This window comes from Centroberyx affinis, unplaced genomic scaffold (genome assembly GCF_046629955.1).
Source record: "Centroberyx affinis isolate AG114_WGS23_722 - 3 ecotype Tasmania unplaced genomic scaffold, CSIRO-AGI_Caff_v1 ptg004388l_1, whole genome shotgun sequence".
Classification (NCBI taxonomy): Eukaryota; Metazoa; Chordata; class Actinopteri; order Beryciformes; family Berycidae; genus Centroberyx; species Centroberyx affinis.
In genome coordinates this window covers 76,151-101,863 of record NW_027282078.1, presented here as the reverse complement: position 1 = coordinate 101,863, position 25,713 = coordinate 76,151, and the positions used below count along the sequence as shown (strand labels likewise).

Sequence of the window (25,713 nt, the reverse complement as noted above, 5' to 3'; positions counted from 1 at the left end):
CTGTATGACTTGGAAAGGTTGTTGTGAAAAACAGTGGTTGTTCTTTTGATCAAATTGGACCTAATTATGTAGGTGCTTTTGTCCACATGCAAATAAGAGGGTGCATAGGGCACTGGGTCCTTCTAGTCCATGCAAAGTAGTGGTTCTTAATAATTAGCATTACATTGCCTCGGTACTGCTGCGATAAAGCGTCTGAGATCTGTTTCTTCTTCGTGAAAGTCTCTATTACGGGCAATCGGAAAACCTTCACCACATGAGAATATGGAGGAAAGATGTCAAAACAGTAGATAAGAATTGGGAGGAAAGCACTGTGTTGTTGAGTAGGAGAGCCTGAGCTCAGGACATTGCCAAGTCCTAACAAGAGGTTATGCAGCTTCTAACTCTTGAAACTGTTGATGTTTCCATCCCAGCAATGTATCTCATGAAAAATCAGGACTGATTTTTTTTTTGCCATTGCTGTAAAAGTCTAACCCTGTGATGTGGTATTTACTGCTTTGACTTGTCTTTGCGATGATGGTAGACTATTGACTGGAAGCTTAGAGCCATAACACTCTTACTACATCCAGGTCCATGTAGTAACCTAACTCAAGTGTTACGACATTCAAGTCTGTCACAGCGGTAATTCAAGCACAGAACATTTTAGGAAGGGCTTAGAGAGGCTTAGGCATGCGTCAGAAACACTATGCTATTACGAATGCAGCCCACTCCAGCTGGTCTTCATCACTGTTAATACACTGAATACTGTCAAACAACTGAAATACCTGGAATTGTTATTGTGAGCTGAGCAGTCCTGCTGTAGCCTACTATTGCAGGATGTAGCTGCATGGTTATATTACTGACAATAGATCTACGCTATATGCTAAAATGTATTCGAGAAACTTATAAAAAGGTGGAGATGATAGAAAAGCACACACGGCCGCAAAATGCTTGGCTGTGCTTCAGTCTGAGTTTTCACTATAGGTTCTGGCAGGTCAGTTAAGGCTATATGGGAATAAGCCAGGGCAGGCATAGAAGGAAATGAGGGTAGCCTAAGTTATGGCAAGAAAAAAGTCTTTTGAAAGTGTTTCTTCTCAAAAGTTGAAAATTACATAGGGGGAATGTTGGCTTACACATTATTTCTGATTTTTGGAGTCAACTTAAGTGCATGAAACACGTGGCTAGGCACTTTCACCCGCCAAATGTCCCTCGGCGCCAGGTGAACCGCTGTAATTACCTCCAGCTGTTCCTGGAGCGCGGGGCGCCCAGGCGGGAAACTCTGAACACTTCTCCCGACTAATTAGACTCTCCTTTAAGAGAAGAGATGTCATGCTGCTCACTGACCCAAATTCAACACCATTTGATCATACTGCTGCAGTTGTCTGTTCCAATAACCCCAACTCTCAGAAACGGCCAGAAGGCTGAAGAGAAGGTAGGCTATAGGAAAATTGCTTAAGGTAGCGTATCCTTGGCATGGGTCCACTAGAAACCATGCCTTTGATTTCAGAACTGCTAAGAGGTGTTTTGAGATGCTACAAAAATGCAAATGTTAAATGTTGTTGTTAAATGTTCTTACTAGTAGCCTAAATGCATTTTCTTATTCGGCTAAGCAATATAGTTCTTTAACAGTTAAACAAAGTCACGGTATGACTTTCGGTTGGGCCATTATAGTCGGCCTGTTTAAAGTATTAAAAGTGATAGGTCACAGGTGCGTTTGACAGGCTTTAAACGCAACTCAGCCAATCAGAACTGAGCACCGGAACTATCCGTTTCATAATGACTGGCAACTAGGCTTCGCTTGGAAAAAAGAGATGATCATCTGATTTCCATCATGGGCATGCAGCAGCTCGCCTCCTCTCCTCCCCTCTGCGCCTCCTGGCCTGACTGCAGTGCCTCCGAGTGGAGTAGGCTACGAGGTCTGCTCTGCTCCCCATTAGCTCGGCTCATACTTCACTAGAAACGACACACACAGCTGGCTAATTCTCCTTCGCCTTACTGCGTCATTGCTGTAAAAGTGCTTTTCCAAAGACACAAGTTCGACAGTTTATCCACAGAGGCATACAAAACCGCGCTTACCGGCTGCCACTCTCCCTCTCTCCACCGGTACCGAGAGGGACAGTCAGCGACCCGGCAGCTCTGGCTGGAAACCGGTCGGGAGGGCTGAGGGCACTCGGTCTCCTGCGGGCTCCGTCGGGCTCCGACCTGGCAGGACACCTCTCTTCTCTGTATCCCGTTACCGCATGATGCTGAACACTTAAAGGAGGTGACAGGTAAGACTTTTAAACCAGTTTTATTCAGCCATAATTATGTTGCTCCATTGAAGTGCATTGTAGTCTATCGTATTGCCACCATGGAAAAGCCACTCATTTTCCTGTAGGGACTTTTAATCAATAGTGACTTTAAAGTGACTTTATTGTAGGCTACTTAAATGTTATCTTTTCCCATGGTATATATATTTTTTATTTCATATGTTATTACTATAACATTCTAGGGAATGTTATACTATACACTAAAACCCATGAGTGTTCTATTGTATTCTATTCTATTCTATTCTATTCTATTCTGACATTTGAATTGTTTTCTAGATGATATCATTTTGTGTCCCTTCACATCTGGTCTTTTTGACTTGCCAAGCAATTATGCACATATTTCAATCCACATGCATATTGGATTGGAATATTTTCCCATTCTAAATCTGAACCATTTGTGTGTTATTTGTAATTAAAATATCACAACTGAGAAGCTAATGACAAATGCCTGACATTTAGGCTAATTAAAGCATAGCTTATTATAGAGTGAGTTTATTTATGTGTAATGGTTAAACAACACCAACCAAGCCTCCAAGTTATGATTTATGTGTCATGTGTGGTTGATGTTATCTGTTGATATATTTGTACAGTACTGCAAAAATGAAATAATTGGCTTTGGAAACCTGAATATATGTAAACTTGAATCAATAGTGTATTTACAGAAATGGAGAGAGGCAATATGAAGCTGGAGCCTGGAAAGTGGGTGGTTTTGTCAAACTGTGTCTAAACCACAGTGAAGGCCCTCAGAAAAATGCTGTTTTAAATGAAAATTTGTCCTTGCCCCTGTAACATAGAACACATTTCTACACAGAGGAGAGAGAGAGATGGTTTGAATGTTGAATCCACAGTATTTTTTTTTATGTGATTTTGTTTTCTGCCAATTTTGTCTGCAGCCATTAAGCCAGAGGACTGAAAGAATCACATGATGTAAGTGCTTAATTTAAGTTACTAATTTTGTATTTTCTCAGAACATGACCTGGTCAAACAGAGATGCTGTTGTTACTCAGAACAACTTTAATAGCGCTGTACAAGTTTGGATCGTTAATGTAATGCATTACAGGTAATTTGTGTGGGTATGGAGTGAATGGGGATAATTAGATTATCTGTGCATGTGGACATTATGAAAAAGTGCGCGAGAGCGCTTGCGTGTGTGAGTGTATGTTTGTGAAAGAGAGAGAAACCACCAATATAACTGCTCATAATTTTTCAGATAAAAGGAGAGGGAAGTGATAAACATATCCAGATGATCAAGCCGAGGTGAGAAAATTGTTGTTAAATTAATGGATGGGAGCCAGAGTGTGTACACCTTCACAAATCTTCATGCATTTGTACATAACACCTCAATCCCTTACAGACATTAGATTAGCACATTTACAATGTGTCCATTTGTATGTGATAAAATCACTTGAAACAACGTATTCCATGGTTTATATCTGCCATTGTATTTCAGCAGTTAAACCTTAGGCACCCTGTAGCACCATGGGTAATCACGCTGTACTTGACTAAGACCCTTGTGTGGAGTATCATTTTCTCCTGGCCTGTGTCCTGCTCCACAGCTGTTTGGGAGAGAGGCACATCCTCTGTGAGGTATGGAGCACAGATGTGGCTCTCTGCTGGGACCCTCGGCCAGTGGGGTGAATCAGAAAAAGAGGGGGAGAGGGAGAAAGAAATAGAGACAGAGAGTAAAGAGAGGAAAAGAGGGAACAGGCACCAGGCTCTCCAGCAGCCCAGGTGCACGTTGTGAGTGTCTCTGGCATGGTGTGGTGAGTGGATTGCTTCTCTGGCAGGGCACTCAGAGAAAAGACCAACATGTGGTTCCCATTGGGAAGGGAGAAGATAGAGAGACAGCACAGAAAAAAGTAGAGGGAGGAAAAGAGCCTTTGGAAGAATTGAGAGCTAGAGAGAGTGAGAGAGTAAGGTACTTGAAAGAAAAAGTGATCAGTAGGGGAAAGAGCAAGAGAGTCAGGGGGAAGATAAAAGGGACAGGGAGGAGAGAAGGGGAAGTGCGAGAGGAACAGAAAAATACAGAGGGGGGAGGTGGAGCTTTACATTGGCTGGACTTCACCTCAGTTAGGCTTAGATCAAAGAGAGGGGCGCGCATCCCTCCTGCTGTCCCAGTTACTGTACCGTGGTGTAGCGGCCCCAGTGTACCCTATCTCCACCCCTCTGTCTCCAGCTGCCTCAGGCTGTGCTACAACCAGGCAAACCACAACGCGATGTGTAACAGCACCCCTGCCTTAGTTAGTGGCCTGGCATGGTGAAGTAGAGACCACGGCAGACAGTGAAATACAGTTGTGTTTTGCCGCAGATGTTTTCACACACATACACACACACACGCCAGAAAGCTGTTAAGCATTAAAGTGGAAAGAGGGGGGGGGGGGAAGCCTACATGTCTGGCAGCGTGAGAACACTGGTGGTAGAGCATAGCAGGGTGAAAGAGTCCTACCTCTCCCCAGTTGCCAGTCTTCCACTTGGGACAGCGGCCACCTCTGCAGCGCCTCTGCTTGCTGGGCTTGGAGGACAGGTGCTGGCAGTTCTCCTCTGGGATGGGACGGCCCGACCGGGTCACACAGCTCACCTTACGGTACTTGAACCCTCGGCCGCAGGAGGCTGAGCACTGCAAGAGGCCAAAGGTAAGAAGGAGTTAAATAGAGGAAAACGTGATTCCGTAACATCAAATCATTTTGGTTAGTGTCAGTGTTATGGTACAGGGTAAGAGATAAAATGTGAATAAACATAAAGGTATATTTTGTGTGAAAAGTGCAAAAAGTGTTGTCCAAGTAAAACAGCTTGAGTGGGATTCATAATGCACATAGCAATGATGTGTAATGTGTCAGGCTTAAGGTTTGAACTGAGAAAACATGAGAAAACTTCAACTACAAATCATAACAACACAACTGTTCCATTAAAAACACAAACCACAACACAGGTATCATTAAAAACACTGGTTAACTGTTAACTATGCAGGTAAATGTTGTAATTGTTTTGTGGATTTTCATTGACTCAATAAAAATGTTAGAGGCTAAGACCCAGTTCCACGTGGGTAGCTAGTCCAATAGAAAAGCGTGCCATGTCAGCCCGGCAGCAGTTTGTTCCACCTCCGGGTTCACTGAATTACACAAAGCCTAACTCTCTGTGACAGGCAGACACCCCACACCACCACACACACACCCGCACACCCACACACACACACACACACCAGTGTTACGGGAGGGAGTGGAGAGGGGTTGTTGGATTGTGCTCGGATAATCAAAGGGGGCGTTGCGTGTGGGGATGGATGGGAAGCGACAGGCTCAGAGTTGAACGAGTACGTGGCCCAGCGTGGGGTGCTGCTCTGACCAGCAAGGGACTGTGCTGGACAGGAACATGCTATGACCTCTCACCTCATTCAGGGAGGGGATGGGAGGGAGGAAGGGAAGTGAAGGAGGGCTCCTACAGTTCCTAGGGCTAAATAAAATGCTTATTTCCCAGTTCAGTCTAGGTCACCCATTTGATTTGCAATGTGCTGGACATAGTGGAGTCATTTGTGTTGTCAATTATGTCAGTGAGCTGTCTATTTAACCAATCACAAAAGAAAAAAAACAATCTTATTGTTGAGGTTATTTAATCAAAGGGATATGAACTGTGCAATGGTAAGTCACAGTGTAATTGAGGGAATAAGATTATTCATTTATTCATTCTATAAAATACAGTGACAAGATGTAGCAGATGAAAGTGACAGTTTTCAATGATTTTGGTTTGTGCCATTAAATAAAGAAAACAAAATAAACCATATCAACATTGTGTGATTCCTTTTTAACCACATTATTTATGGGTATTGTTTCGCTTTATCTGTAATAAACATGGGAATATTTACGCTGTTTTCTATATGTGATGTATGTGTCTTTCTATGAATATTGGGATTGCACTCCAAATAATGAATCCAAATATAACGTCTGCAGAGACTTACAAGATTGACTCGTCTCCATAGAGTAAGACACTATTGATGGTTAATGTAATAAATTAGCCGCTGACACACTGCCCAAGGCAAAATCACTGAATGTGCCATACTGTATAGCAGCACTGACATTATGTTGTGGTGCTATTCAGTATGTTATGTTGTATGTTTACGGTTACTGGCCAATATGAACACAATTAAACATTTGTTTTACATAAACTGTGTTAAGCAGATCACACACATTGGTGGGACTAAGGTGGGCCGTTAGAGGAGAAATAGGGCTTTGCACAAAAGGTTTAAATCATTAAAGGTAGGCATTTACAATCCTAGGCAGTCCGCCAGGCTGTTGTTCTATTCAAATGTCAGGTCATTCCTCAAGAGTTTTTATATACTCTTTTAAAAGGGCTTTCCAGCCATTGTGCTCAAATGCCCTCCTATTACCTTAGGAATCATTTCAAACGGGTGAAATTAAATCACCATGTACTTTCTCAGTGCATTACCTCCCATGCACTCTACATTAACCTGGCCTACAAATTCTCTGGGGTTCTGCAAATATGCAGAGCAATTGACTGATACAAACATCACCTGCTCATACACACTTGACCTTAACATTTCCCACTTCAAGATAAACAATTTTATTGATATCTAATTATGCTACATGCCACTGTCAGTGTCATTCACAAACCAGCTAAGCAATCTAATCTGATCATGCAGTTGACTTCTAAAGACAGTTCAGAAGACAATTTTGACATAAACACTAGAATTTGTCCTCAAGTCCAGAGACAAAATGCATAATTCGAATCGTACAAGTTTATTCACACAATGCAGAGAAACATAGCTTCAGTCAGCACCACGCAACATAGGCCTACCCCTAAATACATCGCATTCCATTGCCAACGCTGTGTCCGGGAATCCTGAAGAACAGAGTCTATCGGGCTCTTCCGGCCCTCAATAGATAACACAGCTTTTCCGTTTTTTTTTTTTTCCTGGGATCACAGCAATTTCCCAGAAGTCCGTCTGTGCTGATGAGATGAACCGGGAAGGGCCCCTTCCCAGATCAAACGTGACCCATGACCCACCAATGCACCCCTGCATTGTCTTGCTGACGGCCCTTCATTCGAGTCACTGTCACCGCCCCCCACCATCGGAACAATGTCATCAACCCGCATTAGCCCGGAGGAGAGGGGCCCGAGAGAGGGGCAGAGGGCGCTGGCGACTTCATAGAAGAGCACGCGTCGCCAGGCGTCCCAAAAAAAGCCAGGGTAGGCATTAGGAATGAATGAACACAGTAAATGAGATGGGAGGTCTACCGAGGCATTGTCACACAGAATAAAGATTTACCTTGATACAAAGAGCTTTGAACTCCCGGCACAGACAGTAAAAGCATAATTGCTCAAAGAGGTTAGTAGAGGCCCTGACCTCATAAAATAACAAAGATATTGCTCAGTGATTTGTGCATTTTCATTCAGCGAAAACAGCCCTTTGAAAAGACTAGCTGGGAGGACTGCTTTATAAGCTATTTGCCAGCCCTCTCTGTTGAAATATTCTCGCCAAATCCATAGGTAAAGCCCTAAATAATATAGGCCACTTCCACATCCATGTTCACACTGTAATTAGCTCAAGCCGGTAATCTTGAGTTAAACTTTTAAATTGAAGTGTACATAACATAGCCAAACCTTTTAACAGGGCTACAAAGTTGGAAGCAGGCAGTAAGACTAGTAGTAATAAATGTTTTCACATGTCCGTTAGTGGTTCCTTGCAGCAATTATCTCATTTATTCCAACTATTTTCAGACTACTGTTCCGGGGTGTGAGTTACTGTCAGCTTTCCTCCTGAGAACTGCTGGTAAGTATTCAAGAGAGATAGGCTTGTTCAGGAGTGCAGATGGTTTGTGGAAATTGTTGGTATGTTCAGAACATTATTATCCCATGCCATAAAAGTTAACAATGTTCTATTTAAGGTACTATGTGCAGAAGTGCACTTCACAAATTATGATCATTAAGGAATATGGATGGTGGTTGATGGTAGATGTTTTAGGCCTAGATCTGGGCACTTGGCATAAATGTTTGTTCAAATAAGAATGAAAGAAGCCTTTAATAGTACCTCTACTTCACTTTAATCGTAACCTTTTCTGAAAATGAACAGAAATTCAACAAATCCATAAAAAATTAAATATTGACATGACATTATAATGAAGTAGCAATAAATACAAGTAATTACATAAATATACAGAAATGTTCTTGAAACACAGACTAATACTGCCATTTTTGAATGAGAGGCATAAAAAATACTTATTTCAAGAGCCTGTTGATATGGTGTTATGGATGTACTGTGCTGTACTGCTATTTGCACCATGAACTTGGCCATAAGGAGTAAAACAGTCTAGAATCAAGAATGAAACTATGCAGGAATATTCTACAGCATAATAACTAGGATACTTTACTGATATGTAAATACTATGTTCTGAATCAACCTAGATCTGATCTTATGCTGTCTTACCGTCACACATGTGGGAGTCATTACAAGCGATAGTTCTCATTAGTAAACGATGTGTGGTAAGATATGTACTCACTGCTGTGTTAACAGGCCCTTAAAATAAGGTGTGATGTCAGTACAGACATTTATGACCAGGAGGAGACAGTCAACTGGGTGGGCTGCAGGCAAAAGCTGCCCCTAACCACAGATTCTGGATCAGTTTTCACTACCCCCTCAAAAGGATGGTGAGCAATACAAGGTAGAAGATGACACACACCCTGGATCTGTGCTTAGGGCCATCAACTGCACTGGACAGCCTCAACAACGCATGGTTAATCTTAGCCAGCAAAAATCCCTCCAGTGCAAGAGAGAGAGAGAAAGATACGGCAGGGGGGCAATCATAACAGAGACTGAGGTAGACACATTAGGTTGGCTCAGAGTACGAGCTCCGGATACAAAACACTATTAACTTCCCCTGTGGTCACAGGTATCGCGTGTTCAAAATACAACATTACAACAGGACCATTATCTTAAAGTGAAGCAAGTTGTTTGATGGGTATATGAAGACACTTCAAATTTTTTTAATCAAATCTATGACACACTTTCCATTTAGCTAAAGTATTTGATCAATCAACAAACTGCTCATGGAAAGAAATAAAATATACAAAAAAATCAGTATCAAAAAGCAAGGTGCCACAGTAAACACCTACCCGACCATAAATTTGATTGTGAATTTTTGATATTTTTATCTCAGGTCTCCCTTGTTTTGCCAAAGCACCACTGTAGTGTAGGTTATCATAGTTTAATGGCTAGTTGAGTTGTGTTTTGTTCCAAGTGAGGTATTGTTGAGCATAGCATATTTAGCAACTCCTAGTATTTACAAAGCAAACATTGTCTAACACAATATAAATATACTCATATCAAGCACCTTTGGAGCAGAGAGCTTTAAACCTATTGGTTTGGCCACACTAAGGAAATCTGGGTCAAAACCCTCTGCCAAACTGTAATACAATGGCTATTAGTTCTAATTACCACAAAATTGGTGAAACACTTTATTTTACAGTCCTATTACAGCAGCTATTTACTGGGTGTTTGCTAAGGAAGAATGAGACTGTGCTGTGATTTCTCCATTCTATTAAATGGACGTTTCAGGAGCTTTAGAGTCATTTCTGAGCCACACTACTGTTAATTTCCTTGCAGAACTGTAAAATAAAGTGTCAAATTCAGATTAGTAACTTCTGTCTAACAAACCACATGTGCCTTGAGACAAATTGAATTCTTGATACAATAGCCAGTTGAGCTTTAGCATTTCAAAGATGTATACTTCTCCAAAGTACATAGCCCAAATATAGTCCCATATAGGTTGGTGCTTTCAAGGTTCATATTGGAATAACAGAATGTCCTGCGTAGCACCAAAAGTTTGGGGGTTATGGGTTATTCTTTGGATGATAACAAAAAACAAGGCATCGTATATTCCTGATATACAAAAACATTCATCAGTATTTGCATATGAACAACGATTGGCTAAGTGTGCGAATACAAAAAGCTAAGACACAAAATAAATCACTTTTTAAGGTTAATGCTATATACAAGATAAAAAAGGAAAAAATATCTTAAGTAATAAATTATCTTTAAAAACAATATTTTACAAACTAACTTTGATTGTGATACAAAGTGATCCTGAATTTGTCAATACTGTAACAAGGACCAACAACGGCTTTATGGTAACTAGACTGACAAAAAATGTTCTTATGGTCACAGCTGTCAATGAAGCATTTTGTCATGTTGTACTTTTTTGGCATATATCTTGTTAGTGTATCTTCAATGTTAAGTGCAACAGAGATAAATTATCCAACTGTCTTGAGAGCGATGACCAATCACAGGCACCAGAGGGATGTGATGGGGAGAGGAGGGGGTTAAAAGTGAAGATGAAAGCAAGAGTGTGATTTGTCCAGTGCAAAAGCACTAGTCATCCTGCCCCTTTAAGACTTGTGCGGCACTGTGTGTTTGGCTTGGTCATGCTTAAAACAGTTTAGCGCTGAAATTCCTTGTGAGGTGGAAGAGTAAGACTGTTTGGAAAAAAAATGCGAGGGTGGAAAAAAAAAGGTATAGAGTATTTTTTTATGAGCGTACCGAGCTCCATGGGTCTGTGCTCCAGTGGGGGCTAGACGGGCACGACTGAGTATTGCACTGCTCGCGATCCGGTGGTTTGTCGTGGATCTCGCAGCTCAGATCATTGAAACGCTCGCCGTTGGGCCGCTGGCACGCCACCAGCCTCGTCTTTATTCCACCCCCGCATGGCTTGGTGCACTGCAGACAGCAGGAGGAGAGGTTGTGTGTAGAGACAGGTATGGGAGAAAGGTGTGTGGGTGTGAAGAAAGAGCTGGGGCAGTTGTTTCATCTGAAAATAGATCTGGCTTGTGTGAACAATACCGACTGTGAGCAAGAGCTCTAACTGGCTTCTAATGCATTTACAGGCCTCCACACAGAGCAATTTCAAAAACAGGCACAATAATCATTCAAAGGGGAATGAGAATCCCAACGTTTTCTTGAATTTAATACTTTCTCTCAAACCTAGACCAATATCTGCCGAGCACACCACAAGAGCGTGTGTAAGTTGTAAGCCTGTGCCCTGAGTACAGCTGTAAAACTAGAAAATGGCATTTCTCTTACCTCTCCCCAGTTGCCGTAGATCCACTGTGGACAGGGACCGGACTCACAGGAGCGTTGCTCGATGGGCTTGGTGCGCTCCTCACAGTTGTTGGCAGAGTAGCCGTTCTCGTCCTGGCACACCACCACACGCCGCTGAAAACCTCCGGCACATGTGCTGGAGCACTGACGTCACAGGGAGAGGAGAGCACGCTGTCAGTTAGATGTTTCCCGCACACAGGTGCACGGTGTAGCATAGGTGTAAATGAGCCCCAAACAGATATACTGGATAACAGTCAGTTACACAGACACACAGTGACGTACGAACACACACAGACAGGAATTCCCAGCCACAAAACAGTAAATTAATGTAACAGGAAATACATACAGTACACAGATTAATGAATGAACATGCACTACACACATTTTGTGCACATGCAGCCCCCGCGGATACAAAATGGCACCAATTCACAGAACAATACCAAGAGTCATCTCAACAATGCAGAATGACCGACCATGTCTTAGTGCTATATTAAAATACATATCCTCAGGATAGAGGAAGGAAGAGTCACCAGAAATAACTTTCATAATTTCCCAGAATTATTTAAAAGGCCAAAGTTATTTTGGGACAGAGATTATCGCTAACCCAGTATTAAAAACCAGCTGAACAATACAGAGAAAGAGAACCACGGGGGGGAGCGGCCTCTGGCTCTCAGGTCACGCTGTTCTGCGGCGTTACATCACATTGGCTATGGCCTCACATTAAGAGAGAGCAGGGCTTAGAGAGCTTAGCTTCAGTTCAAGAAAGACAGTTACCAGGGTAAGTTTAAAAGACATACATAGAAAGCAACACCCTTCATTTGGAAACAAGTCATCACAGTCGAGATGTAGTACACACCGGTAGTTATGCACAGGGTGTGATTACAGGGGGATAAGGGGGATGGTTTCTCCTGGCCTTGTTAGCAAAAACTGTTACATGCATTTTCCTTGTGAACGAGATGGTTTACAGAAACAGATATGTGGCAAAACAAGGAGAATAGCTTTTGCACTGGTGAATGTTGAGCCACCAGAACAACATAAAAACTACTTGCTGAGCATGCTCCTCCTGCTCCTATATGGCCATATACTACTGGACAGTGTTTGTCCAAGCCTGCATCAGAACCCAATAATGAGTTGTAGGAAGAATAAATAGTTCCTCAGATTATTCTTAAAAAATTCATTCCATACTTTAATGGCTTATGTTGTATTGCCAAAGCCTTCCCAAGTCCCTGCAACACGAGGAAAGCAGAAAATACTAATTTCAATCATGGTAAACAGGAAAATATTTCAAACCTCAGTCCCCAGAGAACTAGTTTGTAAATCGCTGCTAATATTTGTAAGTAAGATCCCTCACCGCGCCCCAGGGTCCGGTCCGCCATTGGTGGGCTTGGCTCCGGGGCAGGTTGTTCCTGGTGCCTCCGCTGGGCGAGGACGGGAAAGGCCGGGAATCGCTGGAGCGGGACGGGCACTGGGACATGGCACAATCCTGCTCTGTGGTGGGACGATCATCCAGGTCACACTCACTAATATTCACTTCTTGGTCACTGAAGTTGACGCACAGCACCTGTCGTGTGGTCTTCCCCTGGCCGCAGGTTACTGAGCACTGAGACACACACACACACACACACACACATATATACAGTATATATATATATATATATATATATATATATATATATACACACGGATCAATCATAAGAATGAATGCATGTGAATGAATACACGTCCACTCTCAGAGTTGCAGTGCCATGTCTTTAAACCTTAACATTAGCCTCAGGAACAAAACAAAACACAAAACTCATCCCTGTCAAAGGCAAAAAATATCACTGCAACTTTCACCATATTTACTCCTCAAGCCAGACTTAGCAAAAACTCATCTGAAAACTGACTGATGGTGCAGTATCTCCTTAAAGGACCTTGACCCAAGCACACATCTCTCTCCCTTCAGGAACGTAACACAAAGCAGATCTTCTGCCAAGCTCTAACGCTGCTCCAATTAGCTTCTCCCTAGCAGAGTCCACTTTCTCGCTTGCATAAGGAGATCTATTATACTTATGCAACAGCTGTCTACTCTGAAACCTAGCCTGGGATTACATTGTCCAGAAGTTTACACTGTACTGTCACAATGTTAGGGATTTCACATGGTTAAAGATACTGTACCTAGACTGGGCAGTAGGGAATTCCCGAAAAAGGGATTTAAAAACATATAGTATATATATATATATATATATATATATATATATATGGTATATATGATGTGATATTATTTGATGCTGTTGCTGGATTACATACAGTAGGTCATATAGGCCCTGACAGCAATGTATTCTCAATACTCAATCACTGGGAGATAAATTACTATGCTGTGGTGTTGATCTAAATCTCTGTTCAAAACAGGTGTGTGTGTGTGTCTGGGTGTGTGTATGTGTGTGTGTGTAAGGCTGGGGTAGGTCTCATTGGATCATATGCGGCCTTGGGATGAACTACTTCCTGTTGGGGGGTCAACGAGTGTCTTTGGCATGGTGGTGTGTATGTGTGTGTATGTGTGCACATGGTGGCCAGAGCTGCAGTCTGGCTGCACTGTATCACCAGCACTCTGTTTGATGAGAACCATCTGTAAACAAGACTGGAGCCCCTCACTGCAGCCCCTTGCATCTCCCAGCTTCAGACTCTTGTGCCTCACTCCAATTCCTCTCTCTCGCTCTCTCTCTCTCTCTCTCTTTCGCTCTCTCTCTCTCACACACACACACACACATACTAATAGATACTCACACACAAACACTCTCCCTCTCTAGCGTCATTCCAGCCCTTTACCAGGCCTCAGTACACCCTTGCCTCCCCGCTCCCGTCTCCACATCCCTGCATACACAAACATCTATATACACAGCGTGTGCAGACATACTGATTGTCAATGGAGGTGTAAAATAATGCAGACTGATTATCAACACACAGAAATATATAAACCTTGCAGGAAGAATAACATCTGCTTGGCAATATTCATTGCACGATGAAAGTTAATCAACAATGCAGTCTGTGTGTATAATGAGCTGCAGATCTGAGGGGAAATGTTAACAGATTCAGCAGCAAAAGCCCTTTTCCAATATTTTTTTCAGATTGACAAACATAGGTTCAGCTAAAGTAAATTTGCAGCAGCTTAATAATTTATTAATAAAATGTTAATAAATGACAACCAGGTCAAATACCACCCAATAAATGAAGATGATGTGGCGGTTTCCTTACCGAGGTCCATTCCAGCACTTTCCACTGTCCGCAGGCCACTACAGAGCACACTTCCCTAGCGGGGGGTTTTTGTAGATGGGCACACGCTGACTCCTCTGCCACACCACCCTGGTTGTCACGGCAACTCACGTAGCGCATCCGTGTTCCTTTGCCACAGGTGGCGCTGCACTGTTGTGAATAAGAGAAAGTTTAAAGGAATAGTTCACCCAGAAATGAAAATGCGGTCATTATCTCCTCACCCTCATGTCACTTGAAACACTGGTGAAGTTTGTATGTCAATATAACACACAGCAAGTTTGCCAGGACTGCTCCATAGCAGCCTTCTCCAAAACAACTGGAGTGAATGGAGATCAAAAAGGGCAAACAATGACCATAAAATTACTCCATACAGCATAGTCCGAGTGTTTGGATTATGCTGCGTTTTTCTACTGTTGTTCTACACCGCGCCAACCGTCACAACAGTAGCAAGTAGATGCTGCCCTCAAATGCAGGTAGAGTGCACTCGAATGACCGAATAAAGTGGTAAATACAAATGGGAAAGTTGAATTTTACATGATACCCAAAATGCCAAGATGTGACATTCTAACTCTTTGTTTAACTTTTAGGTGTCACGAATATAGAACAACTTTTATCCATTAACTTACTAGGAAATTTGTGTAAGACATAATTGATTGTGCAATATTAATTACAAAACTATTCTACTCTTCATTCTGCTGTTGCAGGTCAAAGTAGCTCTGTACCACATGGTTTCTAAAATAGTCACCAAAAAAGCTACTTTTGTTTCAAGGTTTTGTTATTTCTGACAAAAAAATACTGTAATACATGACAAGTTGTATTAACAATAGTAAGTCAAGTCAAGTACAAGGAGTACTTGAAGGCAGCAAGACTCCACCAGATCGCTTTAGGGTGAGCAGAGCTCCGGGAATAGGGAAAATCTAGGAGGTAATGAGGTAAATGTTGGATTTTTGGGACCACAGTGCAATCGTTTGGCTTCAGAACACTTGGATTACACTGTGTGGAGTAATTTTATGGTCATTTTTTGTCCTTTTTGGAATTCTGGAAGCCTTTTTGGAAGGCTGCCACGGAGCTGCACTAGCAAACTCACTGGGTGTGATATTGACATACAAACTAATAATGAGATTTTTTATTTTTGGGTGAACTATACTTTAAGAAGCTGAACACTAACAGAGAGACAATGGATTGGCGATGTGGTAGGAAAACCAACCTGCGTCCAGGACCCGAACCGCCACTGGGTTTTGTGGCCCTGGTGGGAGGGGACTTTCGTCCCTGGGGGAACAGGGTGGCTGCTGGGACACTGGGCCAGTTCACAGTCCTACCAAAGGGAATACACTTGTTGATTAGAAACAGTGATTAATAAATTAAAAGCAAAATCTGAATATTAGAAAGCATGAATATTAGAAACAACTCTTCTGACATCTAGCGTCAGTCATTAACAACTAAAAATATATTCCTTCAGCCATATATTTGAGAGCGGTTGTGTTTCCCGTCAACCCTTTTCCCCCACCTTACCAAAACAACGTGAGCAGGGTCCGCCCCGCCAGTTCAAACTATGGATTGTGGCATTAAGCCGCTCAGCATAAAGCCCTGATCCCTGTCATAACAGGTCATAGTGGAGTGGTATTCAGGGCTCCAATGCCAATGCTGGCGTGGTTCTAAACTCCTCCCCACACCCACCCCCTTGTCCCTCACCTTCCGCCCTTTCCTCTTCCCCCCCTCCACCCCGCGCCCTCTGGTGCCCTCTGACCCCCAGTCTCTGGGGGTGAGGGCCTAAATCAGGTCGCACAGGGTCTGAGCGGGCTCCACATTCCACACTCCGCCTCCCAGCGGAAGCAAATAGGCCCCATGGCAGCGGGAAAGCAGCTGTACGCCACACAGCCTTACACACACTCTGTCCCTTTATACATGTAGAAACTCTTAAAATACGACTGTTAAAAAGTCATAGAAGTAGCCACGCTTTTGTGCAGTTATGTGGGTTTATGTGTATGTATTACAGCAAATGCGTTTACAAAATGTATGGTAGGCCCACAAAGGTGTTCATAAATCTTCAGTCTTTCTCCCAACCATGTGTGGAAACATTTTTCCCTTTTCCCCTCATTGACAACTCAGGGAAAGCATCCTTCGCCCCATCTCTCCCTTCCCTGAGCTCGGCCCTCCATCCATCCTTCCATCTTTCCCTAGCCCCGGCGTGTCGGCTGGTGGTTGGATGGGCAGCCTGGTGGCCCACTTCATGGCTGGCTGAATCACAGCGAGGTGGGGCGACTGCTTCAGGGTCACTGGCTCTGCCGGCCCAGGCACCGGAATTAAGAGCTGCTGCGACTAGAGGGGGGCCTCATCCTGAGTCTGCATGCTCAGCCCTCTGAAATGGGTTTACGCCCCACCCTGACCAGACCAAACCCCCATCCAGCTCAGAATAGGTTTCTAGGCGTGTGTGTGTGTGTGTGAGTGTGTGAGTGTGTGGGTATGTGTGTGTGTGTGTGTGTGCACAGACACACAATTTCACATTTTCAACCCTAAGCCAGTGAAACTCTCCAACACATGAAAATTGCCGAATCTACCTTCCAAACCAGTGGATGGAAGGGATGGGAAGAAACTACTTGAAACTGTAGCAACTCTCTTCAGCAAGGCTGCTAAACGTATTGGTAAGTAAGTGGTACACAAAAGAGGGTCCATAAAACATTGCTCCGTCCAAACAAGCACATCTTTGAAGAAAGTCCATAAAGTGAAACCTGTGCCGTTAACTGTGAATTATGATTATTTAGGGCTTGCAGTCAGGTCAACTCTCTAAAAACGTCCAAGAACAGATGTCTCTGCTAAGAGGTGTTTTAAGGCTAAGGCGAGGGTGGGATCCAAACTAACAGTAAACACTTAACAGACAAGCATTAGTTCTGCCAGACTAAAAGTGTCTCTTACGTAATGAAGGCAGTTTTTCAAAGAATAACATTGTAATGTTTTTAGCTGCTTCTCCATCCCTGTCCTATGCTCCTCCTAACAGTTACAGTGCCTTCTACCTGGAGGCTAATGCCAGTTCAGCTTGCCCCCTCACACCAAGAAGGACCTCCTGCAGCTCGTAGGCTTTGAGGGAGTCTGTCAGAGAGAGACAGTGCCAGCTGTGTGTCTCCATGTGGGGATAGTGAGGCCAGTACCACCCCCCTCCTCTGGCTTTCCCTCAGACCAGACTAGATCAGACAACATGGCCTTATTGAGACCAGGTGGCAATGAAACTGATGTGCTTGTGAAAGTGTGTGTGTGTGTGTGTGTGTGTGTGTCTGTTTTGAGTGTCTGTGTGTGAAGGTGGATGCTTCCTTCCTGCCTCACAGTGTGGACCCGTTTGAGACCCAACCAAGGAACAACCCGCCTCTGTTCCTCTCTCAGCAAGAGAGAGATAGAGAGATTGTGGGCAGTTGAGGGAGAGGAGAGGAAGAGAAGGGGTTAGAGAGATGGAGAAAAGACACAAGCAAGAAGGGACTTTCTTACCTGGGTGTCAGTGGGCCGGGTGGCGGCGTTACATTCAGTGTCATCCATGACGGCGCCGTAGGAGCCCACCACACACTTCACTGCTCGCATCTGGTAGCCTGGCCCACACGAGGTAGTGCACTGGGTTCACAGAGGGAAAAAGAAATGGGGGGGGGGGGGGGAGTGGTGTGGGAGCATAAGTAAAAAGGAGCCAAAGAGAAAATGGAGAGAAAGACAAGCGAGGCAGAGGAAAAAAAGGCTGTTCATTTAAGCCAACAAAGCAAATTTTCCCCCAAAAAATGGATAAGTGAACCTCAACAACAAAAAGCCTTCTTCTCTTCCCTCCACTCCCCTGGCAAGCATCCTCAGCTCAGTGCCAAGCAGATAAGAGTCTCAGAGATCATAATGCATGAGTAACTCATCTACATTGCACTGTCGTTTTTTCCACTGTAGCCAAGTCGGTGGGTACACTACCCCGCGCTCTCTTCTGCCTCGCTGGCTCCAATGAAACAGGGTCAAACTTGTGTGGCGGCAACTTCAGCTACCATTCGCCCACGCTTCATTAAACGGCTTCAAATATACCTTAACGTGAGCATGTCCCCTGATGGTATGGGGGACACATTTTTGGGTTGGGGGGTGTTTGGTTCTCTGTGTACACATACACACATATGTGTAAGCACACACACACACACACACTCACACACACACAGATTGTTGCCTTTTTAGGTTACAGCCTTGATCATCTATTTCCTCAGATATGTATATGCATAAGCCTCTGCAAAGCCTCTGTGGAGGAATAGGACTACCCAGATTGTCTACAGATTTTGTATGTTTATTTTGGCAGGCCGGCCTATCTGTCTAAACAGGCGAGTGAATAGGGGATAGTGCTAAATGACAAGCTTAGCTTATCTATGTCCTGCCATTGGTCTACATCTGGGGAGAATTCATCGGAGAAGTAACAACATTTGTAAATGTCAGCCTCTGTGCTGCTTCCTATCCAACTGGACAGACTTCTGTGTTAAACTATGAACCTAGTGGCTATTTATCATAGATAGCAGAAATAGCATCTTGGAGGACTTATACAGAATACACTACCCCATTTTCTAATATTAGAACCATATCAAGCACAGATGTACTATACAGTGACAGTAACACATTATACAATCATGACAGTGTGTCCTGAATATAGCCAAACCTGGGAGTTTTGCAGATACAGGGTTAGCTCTCATATAAATTACTGTACGCCATGTGGTAAACAGACCAAGGTTAGCACATAAGTAAAGTATAGCTCATGTCCCTGTAAGGCTGTTTGATCACACACCAAACACAATAATCTGGCCTTTTTGCTATTTTGGAATGAAAGCGTCTCTTGTTTTGGTGCACTAATGGAATAACACTAAACATTAAGTTTGGTGTTACTGGTCTTGCCACCTGGCCATCAAGTGTAAGACTGCATCATTCCCCCCTCTCCCCCCATCATTGACCATGATATACTGTTGGACCAACTCTTGACAACATTACACCAAAGATACCATATACCAACATTACTGGTAACACCGGGGCAACTCACCTGTCCCCAGGGTCCGACCTGCCAAGACGCACACTCCTGCTGTTGGCATGTCTGCACCGACTCAGGTTTAGACGAGTCACAGAAGCGGTCGTCTAGACGGTCCTCCCCAAACTGACACCATGTCTGGCGGTGCTTGTAGCCTTTCCCGCAAGTCACCAGGCACTGTAAGGTACACATTTCAAGTTTTAGACATAGTACTTACACTAGCACTGGCTGTTACCAGTCTTTGAGCCGGCTGGCAATCTAGTTCACGACAGATCATGAACACTTGGTCCTGCGTAAAGCAGGATATGAGGATTTCAAAACAAAAGGCCTTTGGAAGGGGCCAAAAAACAGGGCAAGAGTGTTTGTTTATGTGTGTGAGTACAGTGTATATGTATACAGTACAGTGTGGGTGTTTGTATTTAGGAGCACCACAAGGGAGATCCGAAATATTTCTGGAATGCTGCCCAAAGCCTTGCAAGCTTCTTGGTCTAGAATGTGTAAACTGTGCAGGAGTTAAGTCTGATCTAACCCTGAAAACACTGGTTTCCCAACACACAGCGCAGTGGAAGGTGGGGAGTAACTCTCCCTAAGCTAAGACATACATGATCAACACTGGGATTTCACATTTGACCCAGATCACTGCGGGCCTAAAACTATTTACATTTGGGATGGTTCCTCTTTACATTAAGTAAACCCAGCTACATAAACACCAGGAGGTCTCCCTCACAGATATATGCATAAGCCTTATGTAACTCTATCTACACACATTACAGAAACTCACAGATTATTAGTCGCCACGCTCATTCATTAGGATGTTATTTATTTTTCTATCTATATGATTGAGTGGTGAAAGTATGCACATCAGGTAAACATTTAGTGTACACCTAGGGTAAAATACCAATTATTGGGTATTTCATCTACTCAGTTCACTTAACAACAGATTACAGATTCTAAGTACCACCAAAGTGACATCTGACCAGTCTTCCACTGGAGAACAAACCAAACTGACCTCAGACCAGTCGCCAGTCTTCCATTGTGGACAGAGGAATTCATTGCAGGGTTGGACGGCCAGCTTGTCCCTTTGACTACACTTGCTCTCATCGCCGCCGGCCTCGGCAGCCTTTCCACACACTGCCCCTCGACGGCGGGTTCCCCCACCACAGCTCTTGGAGCACTGCAATACATGCAAGATGGATATCAGCAAATTTAAACACATACACATGACCTGTGATAACCTCACACATACAGGTCAAATATTAGGATTACGCTCACATGCAAACCCTGCGCTTCACACAACAGTCTCACCTCTGACCAGGATGAGTACTCCCAGCCACCCGGGTTACAGTCTCCATGGCAACTCTCCTTGTCATCGGGTTTGCGCTGGTTGTTACAGTAACGGTCATCCACCTTCTGGGTCTTGCTATCTGTGCGGCTGATTTTGGCACAGTAGATTTCCAGAGTGCGGTATCCCAGGCCGCACTGGGCCGTGCACTCGCTCTTCCGGGCCACGTGCCACCTGGGTCACGGTCAAGGGTGACAGGTTAAGAACAGGGTCAAAGAAGTCTGCTCAGAAGTCCTACCTGAGAGATTTGAAGGTGAAGGTGATTGGAAAGGCTACAAAGACTTAAAAAGAGATAAAGTGATGGAAGGATAGAATGATTTGGAGTGACAGATTTGGTAGAGTTATGAAACAGAGACAGACTGCTGATTGGTTGATTGGACTGTTGAAGGTTGGTTAAAATGATGGAGTGATACAGTTAATGAATGGTGAAGTGGACTGACAAAGCGAGAGAAGAATAGAGAGGTATTACCCACCTTAGTTCACATTCTGTGTTGCAGGGTTCGGTGATCACGGCAGGTCTGGCTGTGCCGTGACACCTCTGGTCTGACACTACCACCCTGTCTGACTCTCTGTTACAGAGAATCTTCCTCTTGCGCTCTCCTGTAAGGACACAATGACACAGATTTGGACACGATGTAAGGATGAAAGTCAAAACTCTCTCCTCCAATCTTTGAGTGCCCTATACCTAGCAAAAGTTGCAGCAACAATTTTTTTTTTTTTTGTTACCCTTTACAAACAAGGATATAAAAGAATGTTGCTAAAATGTGTGTAGAAATGCAGAAGTGATGTGTGGAATTTTGTTGCATATTTTCAACCTGCTCTTATTTGAGGAGAACTGAGCTTGCTCCCTTTGCATGACATTCTTTGACGAGGAATCGAGAGGGGAGGGTGCAAAGATTCATGGCAAGACTGCGAGTTGCAAGCTCCGGTTTCATAACTTCATCTCAAATAAAATTCCAGCAGCTTCCATTGCTGGCTGTCCTCGGCCTCTGATAGATCCTGCAAGTGGTTATCTGAGTCGACACACCAGCTTGCTCAAGTACAGTGTAAATCATTAAAGGGTCATGATAAATATGTGCTTCTTCTTGACTCTGTGTCGACATCCCTGGATTGAATCACAGCACACCTAGTGTACAGTAGGAGAGAGTGATTTCCAGCTCGTGCGGTTCCTGGAAACAGATTCTCTATCAGCACCTCATGTTCCCAAGTTTTGCAGCCCAGTGCTATGAGAACGTACTGTGTCCCAGCACTGGCAGAAACTCCACATAAATCACAAGGACATCACATTGTAGCTGTTTATCCTCCTGTGTGTGAACCACTGACAAACTCTTTGGTTTTTCTTAGAAACCTACTGCTGGTTTTAAGGCATGTCAGTGTTAAAGGATGCAGAAAGGGATTCACAGACAAAGCGCTTCTAAGCGATTTTTCAAATGTTGGAGTCATAACACATAACAGGTTTTTGAGTTTACCTGCAACCCACCTCTACACACCCACGTACTCCAGCATGGTCCTCAGTCATGACAGAAAAAGCTACCTGCTGCAGTGTACTATGAAGTACAACTTTGATAGCTGGTTCCAAACCAATAATGTCTAGCACAGACCTGTCAAGTTTGGTCAGTCAATCTGCACAGTCCCATGCCTCTGTCTCATCCGTTCCCACGTCTTCTCTCTCTCACCTTTTCTCCCACTACTCCATATTTCATTTACCACCCCCGTCACCTTCCTCTGTCAACCCTCTGCCCCCCGCCCTCCCTTCTCACCTTGGCACAAGCGGCTGCACTCCTGCCAGGGCCCATAGGCGTCCCAGAAGAACTGCTGAGGTTTGTCCTCTATGGGGATGTTGAAGGAGTACCTGACGTCTGGGTTGTAAAGGTTCCCCACTGACAGCACCTGGGAAGAAACGGCAGAGCAGTTGCAGGCTGGGAGATGAGCATTATATTACAGTAGGATTATGAGATTATCCTTATTTCAAAGTTTCTTACATCCCAGATGATCATCAAATAGCACCACATTTTCTACTGAAAAATGAGGTCAAACATGTTGGAGTATCCAAAACATCTTGAGTGTCACTTTTGCCGCTGCTTTCAAAACCAGTCTGGCTTTGCATGTCCTGCATAGCACACTGAGCCATCATGATATGGACCATTTACCTGGACGATGATCTCCTCCTCGATGCGGTCGGTGCAGTTGATCCTCTCAATGACATGGTCAGAGCCGCTGTACTCGATGATGGCGTTTCCCACTTTGATTTCCCTTTTGAACATGCTGACCACAAACTCTCCATTAAGCAGGAACTCTCCACGGCTATTTGAGACAGCTACAGGGAGACAGGCAACGACGGTCACACACTGTACATGATGGCACTATAACACAGGGCCAGAGTGAGTGGCTTTTGATGCAAAGCTACCACATTGAGCTCAACCTATCTTTGATCAATCAGCATAAAAAACTGTGAAAAGATGAAGTTTTTAGGCAATAAACTATATACTAGAGCATCAGCTACTTGAAGAAGACAGTGGCCCTTATTTGCCTGCAAACAGCGACAGAGCAGCTCAGCAGCACAATGGCTGATATTTTCATTTACAGTAAGGCATACAGTAGGCAGCAGAACAGCCTTATTGGGGTAAAATAATCCTCTATTCCCAGAGAAGTCCTATCCAGGGGCCTCCTGTTCTGCTCAACAGCCAGTCTGCTGCATTCATTCACCCTAATGCGATTATGGAGCTAATTTCCTGCCTTTACTTTCCTCGCCATTTCACACATTACACTAATATGACCGCGGAGACCGGCCCTCATTCCCGCAAAATCAGACCCACCTTAGTCCCCACTCTGGGCCCCTAATGACTGCTCCCATACACAAAACACACACATACAAATACACACACAAGTAAGTGTGACATGAAAAAGCACGGTCAGCTACAGTGCTTGAGGTCTTGCTTGGAGGCATCCATTCAAGCAGGCGGGCAAACAAATACACACACAGGACCAAAAAAACATACATACATATATATATATATATATATATATATATATATATATGCAAAAACATATATACACAAAACACACTCCCATACACACACACCCGTTGACCTTGATGGAATGGTACCCCGAGGGCTATCTTGAGCTCTGGCTCAAGTATTAGCATGTATATGCCAACTCCTTCGTAAGGAGGAGTAGCTTCATAAGACATTTACACTAATAGCTGCCACAGCTGCCACATCCACACCGACAGACAGACAGCCATACAGGACAGACACACAAACACACACACTGAACCCAAAAAAATACGCACCCACCCACACAGAGACACCAAAGCCTGTAAACTTACTGACCTCGATGGAATGGTACCCAGAGGCCTATCTGAGTTCTGGCTCATTAACGTGTTAGCATGTACAGTATGCCAACTCCCAAGGTTTACATGACATTTACACTGAGAGCTAAACACTATCATTCACACACAAACACACACAGGTCAAGTGTACATGTTTTTACCAGAACATTCAAGGCATAAAAAGCTTCAACACTATTAACAGTATGGATGGAAATATAATGGAAATATTGACAGTAGTTTCCTTTGAACACCATACAAGAGAGAAAGACTTGCAGCACAAAGACAATAAGTACCGAAGTGTTGGATGTTGCATCTTACCGAGGTAGTTGTCATCCTCCGGTTTCCCTGAGTAGCTGTGTTGACGCACATCTATGTTTGTAGCACCACTGGGTATTCGCACCACTTCATTATAGCCTGCAAATGGCATGAACAATGTGTTTAGATGAATTAAACAAAATCCTGAGCGAGTAATGAGTAATTTATGAATGTGTCGAAGAAACATATAACAGGAAGATCTAAAGAGCTGTTATCATTTACATCCGCTGAATGAGGAAAGATAGGATAATGCAAAGAGAGGCTGGAGCTCACCGTAGCGGACGATGTTGAAGGTGCCTGCTACAGTTTTGCAGGAGGAGTTGTCGCCTCCGCACACGCCACACTTGTCCCGCCTGGCTTTAGAGTTCAATACATGGTCACAGCCAGCTTGCTGCTCAGCAGAGGGGTGGAAGCAGGAGAGGGAGGAAGAGGAGGAAAGTGTGTGGGAGGTTTCAGGGGGGAATTGCATGGAGGATAAGGGTGAGGAGTAGGGGAAGGATGTGTAGAAGGTAGATGAAAGAGCAGAGGCAGGCAGAGAAAATAGGAGTCAGACAGATTTTTCAAAACAACATGAAATGACATTCTTCACCTCACACTCCTAGTTGCTCCAGTTGCTTGGCAGATGTTCAGTGACAAACATTGATACAGCTGTCACTTTACTTTGTTCCACTACAGTGGAATTAAGATGGCATTCCTACTTGTTCTATTTCTTGTGAAATACTGTTCCAGAAAGAAGGAATCAAACCCAGTGACCCTCAAAAATACTTACATAAGAGCTTATTAAGTTATGTCCATATCACTGACACACATCTGAAATAAATTTCCTTTATAAAACCGCACTTGAAATGGCAATGCTCTGTGTGTAATTGGATGTAGACAAAGACATTTTCAATGTTCTAAGGAGGATGAAGAGCTTAGCTTCAGTGCAACAGGATGGATCAAATGCACTCGCCAAGGGCAAGGAGGCAAGTCGCTGAGCCAAAATCTGACCAAACACAGTGTGTGGGGCAGAGTGTGGGGCAGTGTGTGTGTGGAGGGCCTCTTCCAAGTGTAGCCCACTGCTTTTTTTTATTA

General features: G+C 43.8%; 1 protein-coding gene across 1 annotated transcript in view; it reads right to left on the bottom strand.

Annotated features, from left to right (window-relative positions):
• adamts9 (ADAM metallopeptidase with thrombospondin type 1 motif, 9) overlaps positions 1 to 25,713 on the bottom strand; it is a 46,235-nt gene that overhangs the window by 7,985 nt on the left and 12,537 nt on the right. Inside the window, exons 15-30 of the mRNA XM_071543859.1 lie at positions 24,913 to 25,030; positions 24,643 to 24,738; positions 23,144 to 23,310; positions 22,754 to 22,883; positions 21,467 to 21,593; positions 20,957 to 21,167; positions 20,661 to 20,825; positions 19,667 to 19,828; positions 18,118 to 18,237; positions 15,848 to 15,955; positions 14,623 to 14,790; positions 12,740 to 12,988; positions 11,371 to 11,532; positions 10,831 to 11,007; positions 4,732 to 4,902; positions 2,053 to 2,229 (exon numbers count right to left, since the gene is read on the bottom strand). Of these exons, the coding sequence (XP_071399960.1) occupies positions 2,053 to 2,229; positions 4,732 to 4,902; positions 10,831 to 11,007; positions 11,371 to 11,532; positions 12,740 to 12,988; positions 14,623 to 14,790; positions 15,848 to 15,955; positions 18,118 to 18,237; positions 19,667 to 19,828; positions 20,661 to 20,825; positions 20,957 to 21,167; positions 21,467 to 21,593; positions 22,754 to 22,883; positions 23,144 to 23,310; positions 24,643 to 24,738; positions 24,913 to 25,030 (2,508 nt within the window). The remainder of the gene's footprint in view (positions 1 to 2,052; positions 2,230 to 4,731; positions 4,903 to 10,830; positions 11,008 to 11,370; positions 11,533 to 12,739; positions 12,989 to 14,622; positions 14,791 to 15,847; positions 15,956 to 18,117; positions 18,238 to 19,666; positions 19,829 to 20,660; positions 20,826 to 20,956; positions 21,168 to 21,466; positions 21,594 to 22,753; positions 22,884 to 23,143; positions 23,311 to 24,642; positions 24,739 to 24,912; positions 25,031 to 25,713) is intronic.